Consider the following 23,938-nt stretch of genomic DNA (forward strand, 5'->3'; position numbering starts at 1 on the left):
AAAACAGTGAAGAAAGAATCACCACTAAAAAAAAAGATGTTATCACCTTAACAATGACGTTGAAGTCAGACGTGTATTTTGTTCATGGTTGATTTCAGGTTACTGTTGTTACTGATCGTGTTTTCTAATAACTCTTCATTTATTGCTTTTTCTAGGACTAGGGAAGGCACTAAAACATAATGATTAAAAGCACAGGCTTTGCGGTCAGACGAACTAGGGTGTAAATTCCAATAGAGTGAGCCGGGCAGCTGTCTTTCTCAGAGTTGGAATAATGATGACTAATCAGTACTTACATAAACTAACCTGTCAATTATCTCCTAATATTGTATTGATATCCTGGCTCGTAGAGGACATTTGATTGTCTAATCTAAGTAGTGAGGCCAAAATAGAATTGGTTGTACAACCATTTTTCTTGATAACCATCCATCTATCTGATGTGCATTTATGGGGAACTGAACAGAGTTATGAAAATAAGTCCAAAAGTCTGCAACCTCTCATAACTGACTGTCTCTCTCTTCAAGACAGAGAGAATTATCTTGGTGAATCCACACAGTGTATCCTTCCTACCTTGCATTAGTTATCTGTTCCTATATCACAAACACCCCAAAGCATAATGGCTTAGAACAATAACCATTTATTGATGCTCACAAGTCTGTGGGTCAGCTGGTTGGTTTTGCTGATTTGGGCCAAGATTGCCTAATCTTGGCTGATCTAGCTCCTATGACTGGCAGGTTGACTGGGTGCTGGTTGGTCTAGAATGGCCTTACTTGTATACCTGGTGGCTATTGTTGGCTCCCAGTTGGAGCAGTGGGGATAACTGGGCCATGTGTGCCTCGTCCTCCAGCAGGCTAGCTCTGGCTTGTTCACAGGAGGTCACGGGTTCCAAGGGCAACAAGAAAGCAAGCCACAGTGTGCAAGAACTTTACAAGAGTCTGTGTCTTGGTGAAACGTGTCACAAGGCTAATCTAGATTCAAAGCATGGAGAAGAATGCTACCTCTTGAGGGAAGAGCTACAAAGTCATGTTGCAAGGTCATGGGCGTATAGAGAGTAAAGTTTTTGGCAATTTGTACAATCTACCATGCGCCTTTTGATTATAGTCCTAATCCCTTTTCTTTGCAGTCTACTGATGCAGCATATTAGGAAATCTTTGACCTAATTCTATCTTCTTTTTCCCTAACTCCACCAGGTTTCTTCTGGGTCCATTCAAGAAAGTGTGAAAGACCGAGTTATTGACTCAAGACTGCAGCTGTTTATCACCAAGCCAGGACTCTATACATGCATAGCTACTAATAAGCATGGAGAGAAATTCAGTACTGCAAAGGCTGCAGCCACCATCAGCATAGCAGGTAGGATGGATTTTCACAATCTCATTGCCCCAGGAGAGGAGAGAGTTGGCACTATTCTGTGACATCTTTCACTAGGGGAAATCTTTTATTTATTTATTTTTCTTACTCCAGTCCCATTCAGGATATTTCTTCCTCCATAGCGACACTCCAGAGGTTGACTTGGATAATTGATTTTGGCTAATTTGTTGCTTCAGAAACTAACTCCTTAAATATCTGCCCAAGTGATGAGTAGCAGCTTCCAAGAGTTCGTTTCTTTCAGTCTCTTTCTCTTTCATTCTTTTCTTTTCTTCCCTTTCCTTTCTTCCCATTTCTTCCCTTTCTTCTTTATTCTTCCCTCCCTTCCTCCTTTTGTCTCTTTTTCTTTCCTTTCCTTCCTCTCTTTCTTCCCTTCCTCCTCCCTCTTTCTCTCTCAGGGTTAATCAGACTTTCCAAGGCTCTCAAAAGTTGGCAGAGAGTTAACGTGGTTGTGCCAATTTCTGCATGGCTATTTTTTGAAGGCATTTTTACTTACGAGTATGTGATCTCTCTTGCGGTCTCTCCCTTTCCTGTTTCATGCAACTGATAGCAGGACCTACAGGTATTTTTGAGGACAAGGGCTGACACATGGATTTCTAGGATATTTGTGTTGAGTTATAAAGGTTTATTTTTAAAATTTCAATGTCCCAAAGGCTTTGCGAACATTTGTGGAATTCCTAGAGATGGAAGTAATCCCTGTATCAGGAAATGCCAGGCATGATACAGTCATAGCATGCCTACTGCCCAAGGGTCAACAGAGAGATGTTTGGCCTCACATGTGAGACAAGCACTAGTAGGACCTGTGAGCAGGGCCAGCTCCCCAGAGCCTGCTATTCCTTATTACAGGGCCACTTCTTTGATCTTCCCTGATGGGAAAACGACCAGTAATGTTGGTGATTTTTAGCAGGAGGTGAATAAAGACACAGAGAAATATACAGGGAGCATTGGACAAGGTTGGCCCTCTGTCCATGATGGAAAAGAGAAGATGTCAAAACCAAGGATCCCTTCTGCCTTCTTTTCCAGGGAAACTGCCTACAGTATCCTGAGGCATCCTATCAGTCATTCTAGAATTTCCACTGACGGGAAATCATTTTCCCAGAGAAGGATGAGAGTCTCAAAAGTAAACTCAACTCAATTTAACAAATAATAATAAAATGATTCCTCTTGACATAGCACTTTGTTGTTTATACAGTACTCTTGTGTGCATTTATTAAATGCACTGGGTTCAGTCCATTGTGTTGGGTAAAGGATGCAAACTTAATTAGCAAATGGGATCATTAACAATGGAGTCCCCGTCTTCCAGGGACTCAATCTAAAAAGGAAGCCTGCTGGCCACATACATTATGGCACAGACTGCGCTCTATGCAGGAACACAGACAAAGTACAACAGCAGAAAAAAAAGAGGGAGAGTTTAAAGGAATACCACTTGAGCAGGAGATGGGAGTTGGAGATGAAAATGTTGAAGTGAGTTCAGAAAAGAGCAAGTCATGATGGGGACTGGGAGTGAGGTGGAGGATGGGAAGAAACGTATGAAATGCGAGCTCCAGCTGGGTTATGAAGAGCCTGAATAGGTTGACTGTATTCTTCAATTAATGGGAAGTCATTTAATTTTTTGAGAGGAGACAGGTGATATGGTCAGATATATCCCTTATCAAGTCAACAGGTACTTGCGAGAAGACTGGGAGGAATGGCAGGCAGTCAGGAGGCTATTCCAGGAGTCTGGAAAGGTAATCAAGGTCTGAACAACAACAGCGACAACTGGGAGAGAGAGAAGAGCAGAGATGCATGAGACCTCCCAGGATAGGAAGGCTAAGATTTGAAAGTGCTTGAATGTGGCAGTGTGGTAGAAGGACTTAAGATGTGTTTGAGACTTTGAGGAGGGTGTCTAGAACAAACAACAATAGATAAAACAAAACTGAAGAACATGAGAAGGTTCAAGAGATAAGAAAATAATTACACTTTTGATGCCTTTGAATTACTTTGAATTATTCTGGTCTATCCTGTGTTTCATTTGACATTTGATCAAGACCCAATGTTAAATACATAAATATGTATTTATATAGCCTATATCTATACATTTATAGAACATCTGTGTGTGTGCAGAGAGAAAGAGAAACATTTACATATGAATACTCAAATCCAAGAAAATAAACTGATCTAATCTAGCTTATACCCTATACCTCCACTGGTTAGAAGAGGAAAATTAATGTCGCTAATCTTAAGAGAGTCTCATTTCAGGTGATTATTCAGTCACTCAAAGCAATTCCCTCCCACATCTCTTTGTCCCCTTCCTCCTTCTGTCTCTTCCCTAGATGGAAGGAGGGCAGGAAACTTAGATTCATGCAGTTGTATCCTCGGGAAGTCCCCTGGGCGCTGGTGAAGTCTACAGCTAAAGAACTAGTGATTTCATCTCTTGGCTTGATTGGGACCCAGAGGATCTCCCTGTCTGCCTCAGCCCCATCCAGGTTCTTTCCATAAAAACACAACCCTCTACATCCCAGCCAAACCCTTCACCGAGCCCCTCTCTAGAGTCTACTCTGCAACCGCTGCACCTAGGTCATCTGGCTCTCCCTATAAAGCCAGGCATGCTGAAATCTAAGTCAGCTCCCTCCTTATCCCTCCTCCCTTGGCTTTGCCTTTGTCTTTATCCACACACCTCTCTTTTAGGACTTTGGTCCAGGGAAAGGAATCTATAAAATGTGGATCTGAATTCTTAATTCTCCTACCTTCCACCTTTACCTCCCAAGCTGGAGGGACTGGTCAGGGACACCTTCTTTAGTGTGGTAACCTGCAGTGCCTGCCCATCATAGTACAAAAATGGGACTGAAGGCAGTGCTATGACCAGTAAGAAGGAGAACCTGATAAAATGGGTATATCCTTCCCCACACAAAGGCAGATCCATCACATGACATGATCTCCAAGATGCTAAAAGGACTACAGAGCATAAGTGCCACCATATTGTATACAGCAACATCACCCCCCTTCATCCCTGTCCTAGTCCAAATGAGAACCTGATCCAACAGCATTAATAAGTGGAATATACCAACAGAGGAAACTATAATCCTAAAGAAAGTAATGGTATCTTCTTCTGGTGGTTATAAAAAGCCTTAAAGTATGGACAGGCATCATAAAAAGGCAATGTCCCAGAATGCAGGGAGAAGTGGTCAATGTTGAGAATAGATCAGAGTGAGGATGAGAGCAATCAGCCATGGCAGCCCGGGAAAAAATTGCCAGAGAATTGCAGTGAAGAAATGGATGGTGGGAGCAATGTGTGGATTGGCATACAGCAGCAGAGGGGGCTGGAAACCTGCTGCAGCAGGAGAGGTGAATGCAGATAAGGAGCGGTGACCTCAGTAGGGGTGATGGTCAAGCAGACTGAAACCAGCAATGACTTGACTTTAGCCAACAAGCCTGGTAATGCATGTTTAGCAAGTGTTAGCTACTGTATTTGAACCAATAAATGTGACTCCATCTGCCCACGGGAAAAAAAAAAAGTTACTAAAATGAGTAAAGAGGGACTCCCTCATGGAGCTAATTCATAAAAAGGTACAAGACCCTTTCATTCATCCCCTGATCTGTTTTTCCTGTTGGATCCCACTGACTATGAGACTTGAAGCTCCCCTACTTTTCCTAAAATGTCCTCAGGCAGATCTAATGAGGTTGTTTTATGAGTACAATGGAATAAGACCTCTGAACCATGTCAAGAGACATGTTCTTTTCAGTCAAAGTTGCTAAATGCCTCAAAAAGGTCCCCCTACCAACACTGGGGAAATAACCTTCCAACTTGGGGGTGCAACCCAAACCAATATTCCAGGAAAGTGAGGCCACTTTGGTGAAAAGGGGATCTGTGGACCCACTTTAATTCAGAATCATTTCAAAGCATGGTCTCGGGCTTTCCAGATCTCCCAGGGCCTGGTTGTGACACCTGCTTTCTCCATTTCTGCTTTTGGCCTCCTTCTCCATTGGCTTCTGATGGGTCTGGCCAGTGGTCCAGAGCCTACAGTCAGACATGGTGCCTCCTATTAACATTCTAGCAACAATGCTTCCTTACCCTAAATTCTCCTTTCTCTCATTTCAGCCATCTCCATCCTTCCCTAGTGTTCTATAGTCAACAGCCCTCTTTGTCACATTCTCTGTGTTTCACTTTGAAGATTTCACTCCATCTGTTTATTTACTCATCCCAGCAGGAAAACTGGAAATGGAAAAATCTGCTCTAGTGCTGAGAATTATATCTAATGACATTTCTAGTGTTTGAAAGACAACTAAAAAGTAAAGATCAGCCTTCATTTTCCCAAAACTCTTCCATGTGTATGCCCAGATTCATATGCATTGTTTGAGAAATGTGATATACTTCTTTCTGATTCATTTACATTTGCTGTTAGTCATCAAAAGGAGCCAGAAAAACTTTTGGAACCTCTCCCTATGAACCAGGAAGTTCCATTTCCCCTCTAGTCGCAATCTCGAAAGGCTCAAGTTGCAATTCAAACTCACCAGGATGCCGGGTTGTTGGCAAGATGCCTCCCTCTGTCATCAGAACCCTCAGCTTTATGACAGAGACCAGCAAGGCAGCTCACGACCCCTGTAATGAGCACAGTCCTGGAAGAGCCAGAGGCCATCAAAATAGACATAGGTATTAATTTTACCAAACAGTTAAAGAAAAATTAACACCAGTCTTTATTACCCTGAGACCAAAGCCAGATAAGGACATTACAAGAAAACTACAGGCCAAAATCCCTGGTGCATATAGACCAAAAAAAAAAATCCCAACAAAATTCTAGCAAACCAAATTCAATAGCACATCAAAATGATTATACACCATGATCATGTGGGAATTATATCTGGGATGCAAGGATGGTTCAACATACACAAATCAATTAACATAATACACCACATTAATAGAATGAAGGCTAAAATTCATGTGATCCTCTCAACAGATGCAGAAGAAGCACCTGACAAAATTCAATATATGTTCATGATCATCACACAGAAATATACCCACACATATATACTACCATATTTCAAACTCTCTCTAGTGTCTCATGGTCACACTCCTGTGTCCCTGGCAATGTTTTCCCCAGTTGTGAGACATGTGATGATGTTGCAGGAGCGCGTGACTCCCTCTACCACCCAGTGCTTTAGCCAGGATGGACAGAATGTGTTCTTATTAGCAAAACAGACTCCGTCCCCTGGCGTTTCATGGTGGACTCATATGGTTTCAAATTGATTAAAGGTGTTTGTTTTTGTTTCTAATAAAATAGAAAAGAATGAATGACTAACAGCCAGTAGCCACACTAAATTGCTACCAGCTGTTCTGCAGCTAAGCCTAAGAGGTAAGCATCTTTTTTACAATCAGGCAGCTTTCTTATATTAGATTGGCTGTATGTTTGAGAAGAGAGCCAACATTTGACTGGCTTTCCCAGATAATTTAAAAGATATTACAAATATTGATGACTGTTGGAAACTTTTGGAATTTTTAAAAATCAAGTGTTGAGATAAAAGTGCTTATTAGTAATTGCAAAGTTCTTGGACCCATTCCCTGCTCCCCACCTCCCCCACCCTAAAAGAAAATGTGACTGGAGAAATTTCTGTAAGAAACACATTGAAGCCTAGTGAATCATCCTCTGAGTCTCTTAATATTCTTGAGAAGACTCAGCACCCTTAAATGACCTTGATTTTTCTTTCCTTACATGTCTTTGAAATAGAAGCCTAGCTAAGCTTATTGTCTTTTCCCAAGTTCTAAGGCTGGATTCTCTTTAGCATTGGTTCATCTCTACATATTGAATCTTCCCTTTTACATTTTTAAATTGAGGGCTCTTTCATATACATAACCTTGGCCTTTTCATGTTTCAGTAGGTTTCCCTGCTCAGCTGCTACTAGAATCTGTCTTTACTCCTCCAAATTATATACCTTTTTCTCTGCAAGAATTTCTTGATGTTCCTTCCATCCGCTCTATCTGCCCAGGGGCAGAATTGCCATGAAGTTTGGGTCAGGTAGGTTTCTCATGTAGGTTGGTTTCTAAGCCTTATCCTCATCTTCAGGCTCATTAAATAAAAAGTCCATATAGAATAAAAAGTCACCCACATGCGAGGTTACAAAAACCTCAGAGTCACCAATCCCCACAAATGTAAAAGAGAATGATCAGAAATATAAACTATGGGTTTATAAGGTTTTTCAAGAAGTTTGGCTTCTCAGAGGAATTCATTTTTGAATCCCTAAAAATGCCAAAAGACTAACACCCAAATGGACCTACAAATTTCCAAAGGAGTTAGACTTCAGAAATTCTAATAAACCAAGTTGGTTTTGCCAAAGCATAGGTTTTACTTCTTACTTTTATAATGGGGGCTGGGGAGGACAGTAGGAAGTAATCCGCAAAGTGCTTGGTCAAGATTGTGAAGTTTTACATTTCCTAAACAAAAAGCAATGGAATCATTCAGAAATGCTGGTCACATGACCCCCTCCTAAGAGTCCTCTTGCCTTGGGAGAGTCCTAGTTGGGGCCAATCACACTGGGAGCCCAGTAGTTCACCTGAAGAGAAGGGCAATGCCCTCAGGGCCCTGAACTTTCACCTCCGTGGGCAAAATTTATGGTGAAAATGTGGGGACCCTTGTTAAAAAAAATTATTAAGTATTTCAAGATGATAACGGCAGAGCATTAAACTAAGTTGGAAGTCTTTATGAGTGTGAGACCCCGTGTGACCACGTGAAGCCAGTGGGTCTGTGAGAATAACGGCTCCTCCACCGGTCCCCTCTCTCCTCTTCCCGCTCAGCCTCCACATCTTGCTTTCTTGATGCAAAGTCCCTGGGTGGCTGATGGAGGGATGTTCTGACCCGTGATACTGCCTGGGCTAATGATGGCTGACTGAGCCTGGAGAAAGAAGAATCAGTTCCGGGAGACACTGAATATTTTCTTCATCTCCTTCTCCAAATCTGCCTGTTAATGCAGTGTCTGACCTCCTAGCCCAAGCGGAGAGCTTTGCAGAAACTTAGAGAAGTATCAGATTATCTCTTACAGACCTTGAGATGCAAATGTACTAACTTTCCTTTCTTCTCCCCTCTACTTGGATTTCCTGTGGGGACTGCCTCTCCTGCTGATAGAATGGAGGTAAGGTGCTGTTACTATTCCAATGGTTGGTTTTGTTTGACATCCCATTTATTGAATGTTTCCTATTGGTTGAGCACTGTAATCTCAGAAACTTTCCAATTTCTCATCCTTTTAATACTCTTACCAAGTGATAATGAACTTGAAGATATGTAATGTCTACCTATTGAATATTTACTATGTATCAGACACTGTGCTAAGAGCTTTACATGCATTTTATTTTTTCATTTCTTAATTTTTTTTTTGTTTTGCTTTGTTTGGGGGGGGTAGATAATTAAATTTAGTTTATTTATTTTAATGGATTGAACCCAGGACCTTATGCTTAGCTAAGGACACCCTCTACTGCTGAGCTATAGCCTCCCTCCTCTACATGCATTTTAAAAGCCGATCCTCGGGACATCCCTATGTAATAAGTGCTATGATGGTCCCTATAGTGCAGAAAAGAAACTAAGAGAGTTTCTTTGAACCGGACAGTTCAGGTAACTTACACAGCTAGTAAATGACAGGCTTAGAAATGAGACACAGAACCAACTCCCAAGCTCTCCCTCACAGCTTTGTCCTGTCAATAAGGGAGTAGCTCCTAACAACACATTTTGAAACTTACAGCTTGATTTGCATAAAATTGACTTGCATAGAAACTCTGGGATGTAGGGCAACTATTTTAATCTAATTTTACAAATGATGAAACTGAGATTCAGAATGATTAATTCATGAGAAGAATAGCAGTGAAGTTTTGTGCTACACTTTTGAGCACCACTTTTCTCATGTTAGTTTCAGCAACTTTATGGGGCCAGAACTATCCTCTCTATTTCTTTGAGGCATAAAATGTTGCCCAGATCCTCCAAAATGATCACTCCAAAACTAACTCCAAAGCCTCAATCTGAGCTCAAGTAGACAGACTCAAGAACTCAGATTTATAAATACTTTGCTAACCTAGGTAACACAGTAACTAAGCAGGACCTGCCACTCAAGCCATTGATTCTAATTCCATGGAATGAAATAATTCATTGCCTAAGAAAATTAAGTTTGTTTGCAATCTTTTTCCTAATTCATACCACACTGATGCATTTGTGTACCTGATAAATAGGACCTGAGAATTAGGTGGCTATCACGGATCTAAGAGACAGTCCTGAGCCTGGAGGACTCTGTAGAGAAACTGGGTATCTACTGAAGGGGGTACATGACACAAACATGGTAAAAAGTAAATGAAAATGCAAGCCACCCACAGAAGAGACGCCATCTTTCATTCACATGCCTCGCAGCACACCTGTCCTCCCTGTCCGTTTTTAAACCACTCTGTCTGTTCCTGGCACTATATTGGAAAGTGGAGAAACAAAACCAATTGCACATATTCCCTGCCTGCAAGGAATCTGCATTTTACTAGGGGACACACACACACACATTAATTACAAAGCAACATTCTAATGGAAGCATGCACAAATTCGAAGGGCTCAAGAACAGAAATAAATCACTCCCATGCCAGTAAATGCAAATGAAAGACTTAACTGATTTGTAGTCAAATAAATGCTAATTAAAGAAAAATTCCGTATCATTTTTCACTTGTGATAACACCAGCACTGTCCAACTCTACCAGTAAGTAGAGAGAAAATTGATATAACCTTTCTAGCAAGCGTTCGGCAGTTTTGACTACAAACCCCAAAATGGTTGTATCTATTAACTGAATAAACCCACTTTATACTTAAATTCTTTAAATATTTGACCAAGGAGAATTGTCTGTTATAAAAGAAGTTAAAGGGGGGACATGGGATCAAATATCACCTGTTGCCTCTAAAAAAGAGAAACTTTACAGAAGGAGAGGTCAGCCAGGTTTAGTTTGTCAGGAGGCGAAGGAGGGACTGGCTCCATGCTCAGTATTAACTAGCATTTTTGGAGGTAGTCCGGCAGATCATTCCAAAATAACCAGCATTCTGTGAACAGATCCCTGTTTACTCTGCCCCACTGTCCAAATGAGCAACAGGACCAGCTGCTTCTGGTGTTGCTCTATCCTCAGCCCCGAGCACTGCATGTGGAGAGATACGACTTCAGTCAGACAGAAAGGGGACTCATCACTTGCAAAAGACAGCAGAAGATACCAGCGGAAGTTTTTTGCCTTCATCTTGATCCCTAGGTTTTGCTGTGAGCTCCTTTAAGAAAAATTTTAAGTAATAGAGTTAGGAGATTGAGGGGGGGAAAATGGCCCAACTGGCCTCCATTCCTTGCCTCTAAAATTTGATCACTGCATAAAATGTGAGGTTTTATAAGTTTGCAAAAGATGGGAGAAAAAGGAAAAGGAAGTTGTTTAAACTCTGAAACTGTGACTGGACAGTCTTCATAGGTATGTATGGATATGTATGCGGATATAAATATATACATGGTAAAAGTCAAATTAAAGTGTAGGCCACCCACAGAAGAGATGCTGTCTTTCATTCACGCACCATTCGGCACACTTGTCTCCCTACACATTTTTAAACCACTCACTCTATTCCTATATCTGTATCTTTATCTATATGGTCCTGTATATCCTTTATCTTGTGGGGCTAATCCAGGCAAAGAGGTACCACCAAAGCTAGTCTTTAATGCTCCCAGAACATCACAGAGGCACAGAAAATTACTAAGAACCATATACTTTGTCCTTGTATGTTTTATTTTCCCAGCATGCAAAGGGTTTTCACAGGCTAGTCATCTTCAAGCCGATAGAAAGCCAAACCAAAATTAACACCAAGATCTCATTTCCGTTGAAAACCTATTCTGCTTTTTTTTTTTTTTTTTTTTTTTTTGCTTTTGCTTTATGTAGCTAATGCTCAAAAATAAATGAGGACTCAGTACCACTAAGACACACTGAGGTTGTTCTAAAGATTTTCTAGGGCTTAGCATGACATAGCATTGCAAACTGACTATACTTCAATTAAAAAGAAAATAAAATAGCTTAAAAAAGAGAAGCAACAGAAATCCAGAGAGAAGAATTGATTGTTAATTGATTATTAATAATATTTGTCTCTGCAGTTTTTTTTATTAATTTTTTGTATAATTTGTCTTAGTTTCCAATGCTTTTTTAAAAAATGGTTTTTGCTTGTATAATTAAAGAAAAAAATCATGATCTTTTTTAATTTAAAAATATTCGTGGAAAAATAATCATTTTATAGCTCACACATGACAGCAGAACCTGGATGAATAATTCTCAGCTCAGAGACACTAGGAGAGACATTTAATTTTTACATGATACAGTTGTTTCTAAGTGATAAGAGCCACGCCTACTCTTCTCAACCCTCCAAGGGATTATCAATATGTGTGACCATTTTGCAAACCAGTTTGAGGTATTTCTTATTTTTAGGTATTGTTACTCAGTTTCTTAAAGTACAGCATCCTTGCTCCTCCAGAACTTTTAGCGTCATCCTACCCTAAGTTCCCTAAAAGGCTGAGTCATGAGCTATTTCTCTAGGTTTTTTCTCCACCTTATATGGCCCAAATTTTCATGGGAGTTTTGTGTTTTCTTTTTCAAGGCCCTTCATTTAAAAACATCCCTGATGAATTTTAAATAATGCAATAAAATTCATGTTGACTAATTAGTAAACGGCTATAGCATGAATTAGAGAATGATTCTGTATGACAAAATATTATTTTAAAATACAGTTTTTCTTGGAAGTTCATTGTTTTACCTGAATGAGTCATATCTCATTTAATAGATTTGCTTTAAAGACCGGTCAATAATGACTCAAATCAATTTTTCAAATTCAAATGGGGTCTGCTAACAACTTAAACATTTCCCACAAATTCCAGTTTGTTTAATCTTCCTTAGCTTAAAATTCTGTGTTTAAAGATCGTGAAATGCTAAATTCCACAGATGTGCAAATCTAAATGAGAACACAATTTGAATTTGCTGTCACTGTTAACGATATATCTGAAAGAAGGCATATGGATGTACTGAGACCATCACAGTGCCTACACATAATAAATGCTCAATAAATATTTGTCATGTGAGTGAGAACAGGAGTTGTCATTACAATTCCCAGCATTCCATTTAAGGGAGCAGTGGACATGCGGGGAGAGCACCAACAGGAGTTTCCATTCTCCCTGTTGACTTCTTCAGTCGTCACAGCAGGTCGGCTTTTAATCTTATTTTTGTGCTAGCACTGCATAATTTACAGTGTCTTTCCACTTACATTACCCATTAACACACAGTAACCAGGGTTCAGGTAATTACTGACATCAATTTACAGAGTAGGACCTGGGGACTCGGAATGACCAGATAAGTTTCCCCAAGACACGCGGTGAGAAAATAGCAACACTGAAGGTGCTGCTTAGCTCCTCCGAGAGCCACAGCCAGTGCTTTCTCCTCCCTGCGTGGCTTTCTTCTCGTTTAATGAAATGCTGAGAGGATGTATGAGTAAGAGGATCTGAGCACGGAAGGTGTGCGCTGCAAAGTTCAAATACTTAACTATCATAACGTTGAAATAAACTATGTTCATAAAGCTGCAAGCTTTTTAGGTCAGAGCAATTCCTATGCTCACTCACTTATTGATCATCACTTATTAATCATCATGATGAATATGTTTTTCAGATGTATTTACTTGCTACATCAGCTTATTTGTAAGAAATGTGTAGTCAATTTATTGGGAGTCTGAGATTTGCAGATACTAACTACTAGGTATAAAATAGATAAACAACAAGGTCCTACCGGATAGCACAGGGAACTATATTCAGTACCTTGTAATGGGTAATGGCCTATATGAAAAAGAATATGAAAAGGAATACATATTCATATATATGGCATTATATATATATATTTTAATATATATATATAAAACTGAATCACTATGCTGTACACCAAAAATTAACACATTGTAAATCGATTACACTTCAATGGAAAAAAAAGAAATGCAGTTAAATTTTCTTTATGATGTAAATAACAAAAATACTCCCATCCATTCAGCCCTTGAGAGGTTCCAAAGCTTTCCACATCTGTTACCACCTTTGAGCCTCATAATAGCCTTCTGGAGTAGCTAGAGGTAATATAATTGCTGTTGGAAATGAAGACAATATTCAGATGGAGCATTTCAACCGATTTGTTAGTACAGTCTTCTCCTATTTCTGTGATGCAGATGTGGAAATGGAAAAAAAAAAAAAAAAAAAAAAAGGCAGCTTGAATGCTAAGAAACAGCATGTGATTGGGAATACTGTTCCCTGCTTCTTTCAGTAAATCCCAGAGAGAAAACAAAGGCTACTGTGCCCAGTACAGCGGGGAAGTGTGTGATGCTGTCCTGGCGAAAGATGCTCTTGTTTTCTTCAACAACTCCTACGCAGACCCTGAAGAGGCCCAAGAACTGCTGGTCCACACTGCCTGGAATGAACTGAAAGCAGTGAGCCCGTTCTGCCAGCCGGCTGCCGAAGCTTTGCTATGTAACCATATCTTCCAAGAATGCAACCCTGGGCTAGTGCCTACTCCTATACCCATTTGCAGGTAAAAATATATAAATGGGAAAATTCCATTTGTCTGTTTGTGAATGGGAAGAGTTTTCCAAAGAGTAAGTTGTCACATGCAATAGTCCAAAATATAAGGTAATTGAGGTGGGCAGGGGAGGGGGGTGTAGCTCAGTGGTAGAGCGCATGCTTAGCATGCACAAGGTCCTGGGTTCAATTCCCAGTTCCTCCATTTAAAAAGAAAATAATGGTAAATAAATAAACCTAATTACCTCTTCAAAAAAAATTGTTTTAAAAAACAAAATATAAGGTAATTAACGGGACAAAAGTCCTACCATATGAATCACTGATGATACCCTGTAATACTAGGGCTCTGAGCTAGAAAATGTCATAAAAGGTGTAATAATCTATTACATGTGTTATTATTCACATTATTACCATATTCATAAATATTCCTGCTTCCTAGGAAATAAAAAACAAAACCCTAAGTTAACATGGACCACATTAGTCAGCCAAGATAGAGAAAATAAAGACTACATTTCAAGTGCTTCAGCATTATTTGCCAATAAATATGAAATCTTGGTGAGCATTTCAGAACACTATAATATTCCACCCAATATTCTGATTTAAATATTGATGCTCTTGTCTCATGGGGGTGGGGGACAGTGGACATAGTTATAAATATATATTTCTTTAACCCCCCCATAGTCTTTAAACATTGAAATTTATAAATCCATGTTCAATAGAATTATCTTTGCCTTTATTTACTTCTTATGTAGAAAAGACAGGAATCAATCTAGCTTTTGAGCTAAATGGAACAAAGTTCAAATACTGTTTGTACTGCTTTCTAGATGTACCTGATCTTGGGCTAAACTTTATTTTCCTCATCTGCAAAATAGAGTTGAGAGGATTAAAGGATAAATTGCACCCATGGTATATATTAGAAACTGGACAGATATTGCTTCCTTTTCAAGAAAACACATGAAAACTACCAACACAGCACATTTCCACCTGTTTTTAAAAAAAAACAGGAACTATTTAAATATTGAAGTAATTTTAAGATACAATCGTAAAAGGACTACAGTGAGGTCATTAAAATAGTGAGCTCTATGTTTTAACTTACTGAAGATTTTGATGGCTTGGAGACTTTAAAAGAGAAATATAATTTGTCATTTCGACACTTAAGATTATATTTTCATCAGACATGAAATCTAAGCATCTCTTGAGGAACAACCAAAATTAAAATTGAATTGTATCTTTGTAGGCTATCACAAAATAAATTTGTCGAGTAACTTTCCAATATTTATGCCCTAAATTGGTTTACATGCAGAAGCCACAGGTGTCCTTTTTGAAGACTGGAGATAATTTAACCTTTTTTGTTTTTTTTTAAATCCCTTTCACTGAGATTTCAGATTTAGCAGAATAGCATAATTACCTCTTAAATCTATAAGCTATTGTTAGCATACTTAAAATTCTTTTTCCTAATTCCAGTTATTATTTAGACAAGTATTTTTAATCTGAAAACTGTTTGCTTTTTTAAATCCTTATAGTTAAACATTTTGTTCACACTGGGATTGAGAAATGCAGTCTAGAAATTTTCATATTTTTACATTTTACTGAGGTTTTCTTTTCTCTCATATATAATTAATAATTGTAAAAATATTAGACATTTAAAAAGACTTATCTCTGCTTTTAAGGTACAAGATTCATATGTAGTATGTAGGTGATTAGTGTTATCAGTAATTAAGTTGTCCAATCCTTTCTGCTCTTAAGTGAGTTTGTTCTGTCTGATTCAATGCAGTAAACCTTTTCACAATAATCGTTTTTTTTTCTAAGAAAGCTTTCTTGCAGTTCTGGCAACTTCTGCTTTCTGTACCAATAATATTTGAACTAAAATTGAGCCCGCTGTTAATAACTAGTAAGTTTGCCCTCTAAATGTGCTCCTTTTGTTTCCCTGTTCTTTCACTCTATCTTTCATAACAGTTTTTGTTTGCCTTTATCCTTCCAAGTGGTTCAAAGGTCTTCCACCATTTTACATTCTACTGCTAGTTAATTTGTGCATTCCTCACAGTCTTCTGATCTTAGATGGCAATTTAATCATTTGTTCCTCTTTCCCTGAATGACAAGGAATTCCATTTATTCAACAAATATTTATTGACCTTCTAGTGGGCTCCAAGTACTATTCTAGGGTTTTTGTCCATGGGGCTTACATTCTAGCAGGAGAAGACAATTAGCAAGAGACATAATAAATAAATAACTTACATACTACCTTAGAAGATGTTAAGTGTCACAGGAAAAGGAAGAAATGGGCACCAAGGTGAGGAAGATCATGAGTACCAAGGCTAGGGGAGGAAGTTGTAAACTTAAAAATAGGGTGTGGAAGGTAAGCCTAAATAAGTTAGTATAATTTTACCAAATCCTCCATTACTTGCTTGTTAAAGCTTTATCTGGAATTATAAACCAGGTTAGTATTATTCAATTGTGTTGCATTTGCAGATGCTCAAATTTTGGAATATTACTCTTAGCTTTTACATCCGATTGCATAATTACATATGCAACAAGTACCTGGAGCAGTTCTTGTGCTATTTATCCCTGACGTTCACAGTCATTCGTTCTATTAGAAAATCTTTTTTCCCCCCTTAAACTCTCAATTTTGATTCATTTCTTATTTAGCTAGAGTAGGTATTTTACAGATTACATGTAAAAAAAACTACTTCTCTGTAATCTTATATACATGTGTTTTTGACTGGGTACTTAAATCTTGCATTACTCTCAATTTTCCTCAAAATTCTATGCACAGTGACCAACTGTTTGGGGGCTGTGTTTTAATGAAGAACAGATAAGGCAATCCTGAATTTTGTGCCTTTTTAGGGAATATTTTTCTCTTGCTAGCTGGTAAGAAGATTATTTCTTTAATTCTTGAGATTCAAAATATTTGTAAAATTCATCTGGAAATAGATTTCTTTTCATCATTTTCTTTCCTATAAATAATATAAAAAGAATGGATAATATGCTTTCATTATCAGGTTTATATCCTTTTTAGCTTGAGAATATTTTCTTACGGTATATGTTTGAGTATTTTCTATTCTCTATGTGCTCTAGTTTCTTGTGGGGAAACATTGTTACTTGTACTTTGGATTTCTTGCTTTCTTCTCCCTCTCAGCTATCTCCTTACACACCATTTCTATTCATTCTTTCTCTCTGCACTCAGGACTTCTGAAGTTTTCCTCTATTATTTGTTCGGTTTCTTACAATGCCATTTCTTACTGTTTTCAATGAAGATTTCACCTGTTTCATTAAAACAAAGTTGTTTTCTTTTTTTTTAAATAGGAATTAAAATTCTTTTTTTTTTTTTTTACATTTTTTGATTTAAAAACAAAGTTTTTTTCACTTCTTTGTGGTCTTTATTTTCTTCAGTCACTACCATGTTCAACTTAACCTAGTTTTCAGACTATTTTCCATTTCATCTTGATTGTTTTCCTTGTGAAAAAAAATCTTCTATAGAGGGCATGCTTCAATGCATGTCAATGAAAACAAAGCAAAATTGAAAAACTTCTCGAATGTGTTTTTGCATTCATAACAAAAAATACTTTTCCCAGTTATTTGCTTTCCCCACATAATGTGGGCTACAAAGTTTTTTCATATGCCCCCTATTGATTTTGCACATTTTAATTGTACTGTCCGAATGCAGAAAGATGTGCTATATGACCAAAGGATGGGACCCAGGCATAGTACGAGGGAAGCCAAGCAATGCTTCTCCAATTCTTTAGCTTCATAGAAGCTTGAAAGACCCGTTACTCCCCCTCCCCTTGCAGATATATTAAGAATCTATATCCTATTGTTGTACTCATGACCCCCGTTGTATCCCATCACCTTTGATGCAAAGCCCTTTCATTTTGCTCATGCTGGATTGGTCCATATTGGCAAGTGGTTGCCTGGGAAGGCAGGTGTGTAGGCATGAGTATTAAAAAATATATGCATATGTAAGGACACATACACACATATATATACACACACACAATTTCTTCCTCTCGGTATACTTCAGATACTGAATGAATGACACTGCTATTATTACCCTTAATTTTTAAAATTATCTTTAATATCCTCTTATTATGAATCCCAAATATCTTAATTTGGAACTGACCTGGTCTCTCCTTTGTCATCTATCCTACTTCCTGTAAGTTTGAACAAATATTAATCCACAAAATTCTAATTAGTCCAACTAGTCCACCTAATCTTTCTTCAGCCTCTTCACTCATGGTGCAACACATAGATGAACACTACAGCTTCATATTCAAATAGGCATTACTCTAGCTTTCTCAGGTGGAAGCACACACCGCGATGGGACAGGACTCAGCTTCTCCAAGGCTAGGGCTGTGTAAGAACCCACATGCCTGCCTATAACCTTCCAGGAAGGTGATGCTGTCTCGTTTTGGAGAACAAAGCACGCGCAGAATTGCTGACTGTGTTCCTCAGGCCCTGCCCATTAGCCCCGAGGTTACAGAAAAACCTCCCAGGCTGGAAACTACTTGACAATGATCCATGACTTCAGGATGTGTGCTTTTAAAACTCTGGGTCACTTGTTTCTATACCTTTGTCATTATTTTAATATGAACTTGAGAGAAAACATATCTGGGATTCCTAATCTGGTACCTTTTGAACTTGAAAATCCTTTCCCCCAGGAGCATTAATTATGTTTTAAAAACAAAATAAGAGAGTATTTCACAGGAATACTCTCACATAAAGTCTCACATTATTTACATGAAAAGGATGTTTACAAAAACACTTTTTCAGGAGCAGACAATGTATTGTGACGATGTTTTGAAAATACAGGATTTAGGTTCCACCACAAATTTGGCTTCAACATGCTATAATTTATCAAATTTTGTTCTCCATAAAATATTCTAGAGAATACTGCCTGGCAGTGAAGGAGCTCTTCTGTGCAAAAGAATGGCTGGCGATGGAAGAAAAAGCCCACAGGGGACTCTACAGATCTGGGATGCATCTGTTCTCTGTGCTAGAATGCGACAGACTGCCCAGCATGCACTGGGACCCCGCGGCCTGTACCAGACTGCCGTATTCGGGTAAGAGTTCTGGCGAGACTTTGGAGGTTAAGCAAAACTTACTATTTTGAGGAAACTAAAGTGTGAATTTAAATCTCCTAGTATTTCTAGACATTCCTTTTTTTTTTTCTTTTTCTTTTCTTTTTTTTTTTTTTTTTTTTTTTTTTTTTTGAGTTCTGCCTTCCTTCCATACCTAATAACAGAATCCTACTGCTATCCTAATGCACCAGTTAGCATAAGGATTTATTCCATTTGTTCTAAAAGAAATTAAAGAGCACTTTTAACAGCTGCTTGAGATCTTACCTTACTTCCTAAGAGGATCTTCTGAGAGCTTATAACATTTTCTGGAATGTGCAGAGAAATGGCTAAGAAATATCTCATATTTTGTCAGAGGAGTGGAATAAAGGAAGAAAAGTCCTCTTTCTTAGCCAATGAAGCAGGTTTTGCAGCATGCAAAAACAAGCCACGTTTGAAAATGCTGATCTCGCAAAACAAAGCTTAATCACTGCATGTTGCTTTAATGAACTTCGTTTGTCAGGAACTATGTCTTCGTTAACCCTAACAGCTGGTTTAATTTCAAAGACGCCATCCTTGTGCATTCGAATGCCAAGAATGTTCTCCCGTTGTATATTTAAAAAGCTGAAAGAGAACTTGCATTTCTTAGCACGCTCTCACAGAACATATGAGCTATCTGAATGTCCATTTAAAACAAATTTTTATCCTTTCCCCTTCAGATTATAAAAAAGAAAACCTAACAAGTAAGTAATTTTCTTTGTGCCCTTGAAACCTTCTGTGTATGTAACTGGATTCATGCATGCGTATTGACACCCATAGTTCATGACGTCCGGAACAGCGGGATGTCCGGGTTTTTCACTGTGCTCACCCGGGGTCTAACGTGAAGGAAGATCACTGGAGATCCCAGTTTATGCCTTCTAATTAGGCCATGGAGAGCGCCATAGTTAGTGAATGACACAAGGTTATTAAGGTGCTTTATCCCTTCTACGGCTATGAAATAAGCCACTTTAAAATAACACCTTTTGATTTTGCATTCATGATTTTTGTGTCACTTCATTCTTTCTAGATGAAAACAAACATTTATTTCTTCACTGAGCCAATTCATGGTCTTCATTTGTGACAACAGATCCTTCTTTTGGAAGATAGGTGTTTTTTAAGACAGCTAATACGCAGTATAAAGTTTACAGCGTCAAATCAAATGGTTTTAAAAGAGTTATCTCCAAATCCCTAGGAAAGAATCAAAGAAGGTTGCATGAAAAGTGATGTCCTAAAAACGAATCTGTATCAGATGGTGCTTTAAACCTACCAGAATGCAGAAATCTTCAGAATGAAATTAGGAAATGTTTTCATGTCAATTAATTTCCTCTGATTTTCCATGTTTTAAGGCTCAAATCATATTCATTTTCTGGGATAGATAGTCCACCCCTAATTGCCTCTGTTCTTGGCTAAGTGCCAGGACTTGATTTTACCAGCCTACTTGAAGGTCTAAGATTTAAAGTATTCAAAGAAAGGATGCTACTGGTCACAACTGAATTGCTCAGAGCTGGTAAACAAGAGCAGTTATGGAAACTCTAGAAATCTATTATTCTGGAAGTCTATCAAATTGTTATTCCCAATTTGAAAGAATGAAAAAGAAATGTTTCCCTTCTTTGTTATATAAGCAGCCGAAGTTTACTTTGATTGGACTTGTAATTGATGACTGCGATCTTTGTCATCTTTGATTGTTCCCTCATTCATTCATTCAAGGGTTCACTGAGGGTTTACCATATGCAAGGTGCTGACCTTCAGTCCAAGATTAGACAGGACTAACACCACAAAAGCATCCATATTTCTGCCTTGTACACTGACTGATTGGAAGGAACTGTTAGCAGCATATACCAGTAAATATTTTCAGGAAATCTTTGGTATATGTAAGAAAATGAACTCCAAATGTCCTAAAACTAATCATTTCATCTGGTGAGGAACGTCTGAAAATATGCTCCCTGAGTTAAATACAATTATTATTAAAGAAACTGGCTCTAGCTCTTCAGGTAGGCTGGTAGTTGAGCAGAGGAGGCATCCTTACTTACTAGGTCCGGTGTCCCATAGTCTATGGCAATGGGAAAAGTCCACAGATATTTCTTGGAGAGTTTCTTGATGTCTGAATAAATGCTAAAGGATATTACAGTCCACTTTGAAGGGTGATGAAAGTTTTTTTTTAATCATTAGTTTACCTTTGGCATAACTGCTTGTTTTTTGGTTTTGGTTTTGCAAAACTGCTTGAACAGTTTTAGTGGTTTTCATTTCTATAATTTCTTTCGCTGAAATGAAGTATCTTTCTGAGCATGTGATGCCTTTATACTGTTTATATCATTTGTCTTCTTAGCAAGCAATTCACTATTCCTGAATTCCTGGACTCTGTAGAACCGCACATACTTTACGTGTTTCCACAGATGGGTTCTTGGGTGACAGAGTCTCTGAATCCTTGCCTATCTTCAGAATAGCTTTCTTTTACTTGGATAGTTGAATGCTATGGTAGCTGGATATGGAATTCTTGAATGACACGTCTTTTCTCTCAGTAGTCTATAGATGTGATTTTACTCCATTTTAGCTTCTAGTTTTAGAAATAGGTAGTCAGGGAGAACAGGGAGAATATTTTGGGGGTGGGTAATTAGGTTTTATTTATTTATTTTTAATGGAGGTGCTGGGGATTGAACCCAGGACCTTGTTCATGCTAGGCATGCACTCCACCACTTGAGCTATACCCTCCCCCAGAAATGGGTAGTCTCATATGAGTCTAGTTATTTTTTCCGGTATGTAATTTATTCTGTCTACATGGAAACTTTTCAGATTTTCCCTTTAGCCCTATGTAACAGTGTTACTGAACTCCACATTTGGGGCTTCACCTTGCTAGCCTGAAATCAGCCACTGTGGAAGTCAGGCTGCAGCCAGGTGATTTTTCTAAAGCAAAAAGCTGACCATGCTACTCCACTGCTGAAAACTCTCTGATGGTTTTCTCCATGTACTGCAGGGCAGAGTCCAAATTACTAAAGTTGGCATACAAGGTATTTGATGACCTAGACCTGGTATCTGCAGCCTTACTGTCAGACATTCCCCAGCTCAACAATCAAACTTGGTACACTTTTAGAAAAGCACTGCAACTGCTTGATCCGGGCTCTGACACGTATCATTTCTCTTTTGTGGAATATCACCTCCCCTCCCTGACACCCCCCACTCCCTTCCCCCGCGCCGCACACACACATACACCTTCCGTGGGGCATCGCCTACTCACCCTTTATATTTAACTTAAAGTTACTTTAGAAAACCTCCCCAGGATGCCTAAAGCCTGGACTTGGGCTGCCCCTGGCTTCACACGAACATCCTGTTCTCACCACTCTCATAACACTCTTTATGTTTTATTGTAATAATCTGTTTGCTAATTGTTTCACAGTTGCATATTTTAACACAGAGACTTGTCACAGTATCCTTGAAACCTAGCAATCAATGTTCATTTAATAAATACATTAATGTTTGGATGAATGAGTGAATAAGACCCCCCTGACGTTCAGAGGAGAAGGATAAAGAGAGAAAATTATGAAATGAGAAAAAGATTAAAAAAAAAAAAAAGAGGAAAAAAACAGGGGACCCAAACTGATCATTTGGATACAAAGAAATTACTGATGTTACTCTAGGGAAGACGAGAGCAAATAGATCAGAAGCAGTAAACAATGAATAACAAAATAAAACTAGCCTGAAAGGAAGAAACAATTAAATCTATAAAGCAAAATTCTCCTTGAACCTCTACCAATTTTTGCATCTTGGAAATAAATCTTACTAAATCATCATGAAGTATTCTCTTACTATGCCATTAAATCCCATTTTCTGATATTATTCTAATGGAGGTATGATATTATTGCTAAAAAAAAGACCCTTATATTTACTAATGAGATTGCGCTGCCAATTTCACAAATTCATTACATTCCCACCCGTGTTAAATATGGTATGAACTTCCCGGATAAAACCCAGATACAAAAATTGTCACCTCTCCCTGTCTTTTAACGATTGCTCCTACTATGATATTGGCAGGAAGTTTAGCTCTCCAATTTAAGGCTCCCTCTCCATTCGTCTTGGATTGATTTTTCAAAACTTCGAATGACTCAGTCCAAAGAAAGTCAGAGCAGCTTTCAAACTAACCATAGAGGAGCCTGGGAAGTCTGTCAACTCCACCACTGCTGTAATGGTTGATGAGAAATTCTGTCCTTGGTCCCGCACAGATGTGTTGTTACTGCTGTGTTGATATTCTCCTAGTTTCAGGTGCCTGCTTGAGTCATGGCGGTGACCAAATTTGGTCTCCCCAGGCTTCAAAATTACATGTTGTTTAACCACCGGTGCTCAAAGCATAATCACTGTGTCCACGCCTAGACTAAGTCACACATGGGCACCCCTTATAACCTCTGTTTTCACAAGTGTCCTATTTCAAATGGCTTTGGGTGTCCGCTGCAAGAAAAGTTTTCCTGATGTGTTACATTAATATAATTCCTTCTATTCAATCATTATTCTTTTACTATATTGTAGTCAATTGCTAATGTTTCATTTAGGATCTTTTAAACCTATGTTCTACAACTAGGTGTGCACTTTTCTTTCGTGCTAACATCGCCAGGCTGTGATCATAGCATTAAAATAACTTCCTAAAATAATCTGATTTTTCTCCTACTGGAACATATTATAAAAATGTGGAAACTGTATCCCTTCCAAGACTGAAAGAGTGTAACCATAATTCTACAATGACTTAAATTTCCTAGTTGTGGCTATATTAGATTTTCTAATTCTTCAAATTTGGTAATTAATATGTTCCTATCATTTTCCTTAAGATTTTTAGATGTAATTCCATAATTATATATTATTTCATTTTTATTGACCTTTGAACCTGTTGTTATAACTACTTTATCTTCCTAATTTTGTATGTTTGTGCCTTTTGTTTTCCTCTTAAAATTAAAATGTCA

The 23,938-nt window shown here is 38.4% G+C and overlaps 1 protein-coding gene across 1 annotated transcript in view; it reads left to right on the plus strand.

The window, feature by feature from the left end:
* MUSK (muscle associated receptor tyrosine kinase) overlaps nucleotides 1–23,938 on the plus strand; it is an 87,676-nt gene that overhangs the window by 57,308 nt on the left and 6,430 nt on the right. The window contains exons 7-10 of the mRNA XM_064490389.1: nucleotides 1,188–1,347; nucleotides 8,457–8,463; nucleotides 13,655–13,918; nucleotides 18,787–18,962. Of these exons, the coding sequence (XP_064346459.1) occupies nucleotides 1,188–1,347; nucleotides 8,457–8,463; nucleotides 13,655–13,918; nucleotides 18,787–18,962 (607 nt within the window). The remainder of the gene's footprint in view (nucleotides 1–1,187; nucleotides 1,348–8,456; nucleotides 8,464–13,654; nucleotides 13,919–18,786; nucleotides 18,963–23,938) is intronic.

This window comes from Camelus dromedarius, chromosome 10 (genome assembly GCF_036321535.1).
Source record: "Camelus dromedarius isolate mCamDro1 chromosome 10, mCamDro1.pat, whole genome shotgun sequence".
In the NCBI taxonomy this organism is placed as follows: domain Eukaryota; kingdom Metazoa; phylum Chordata; class Mammalia; order Artiodactyla; family Camelidae; genus Camelus; species Camelus dromedarius.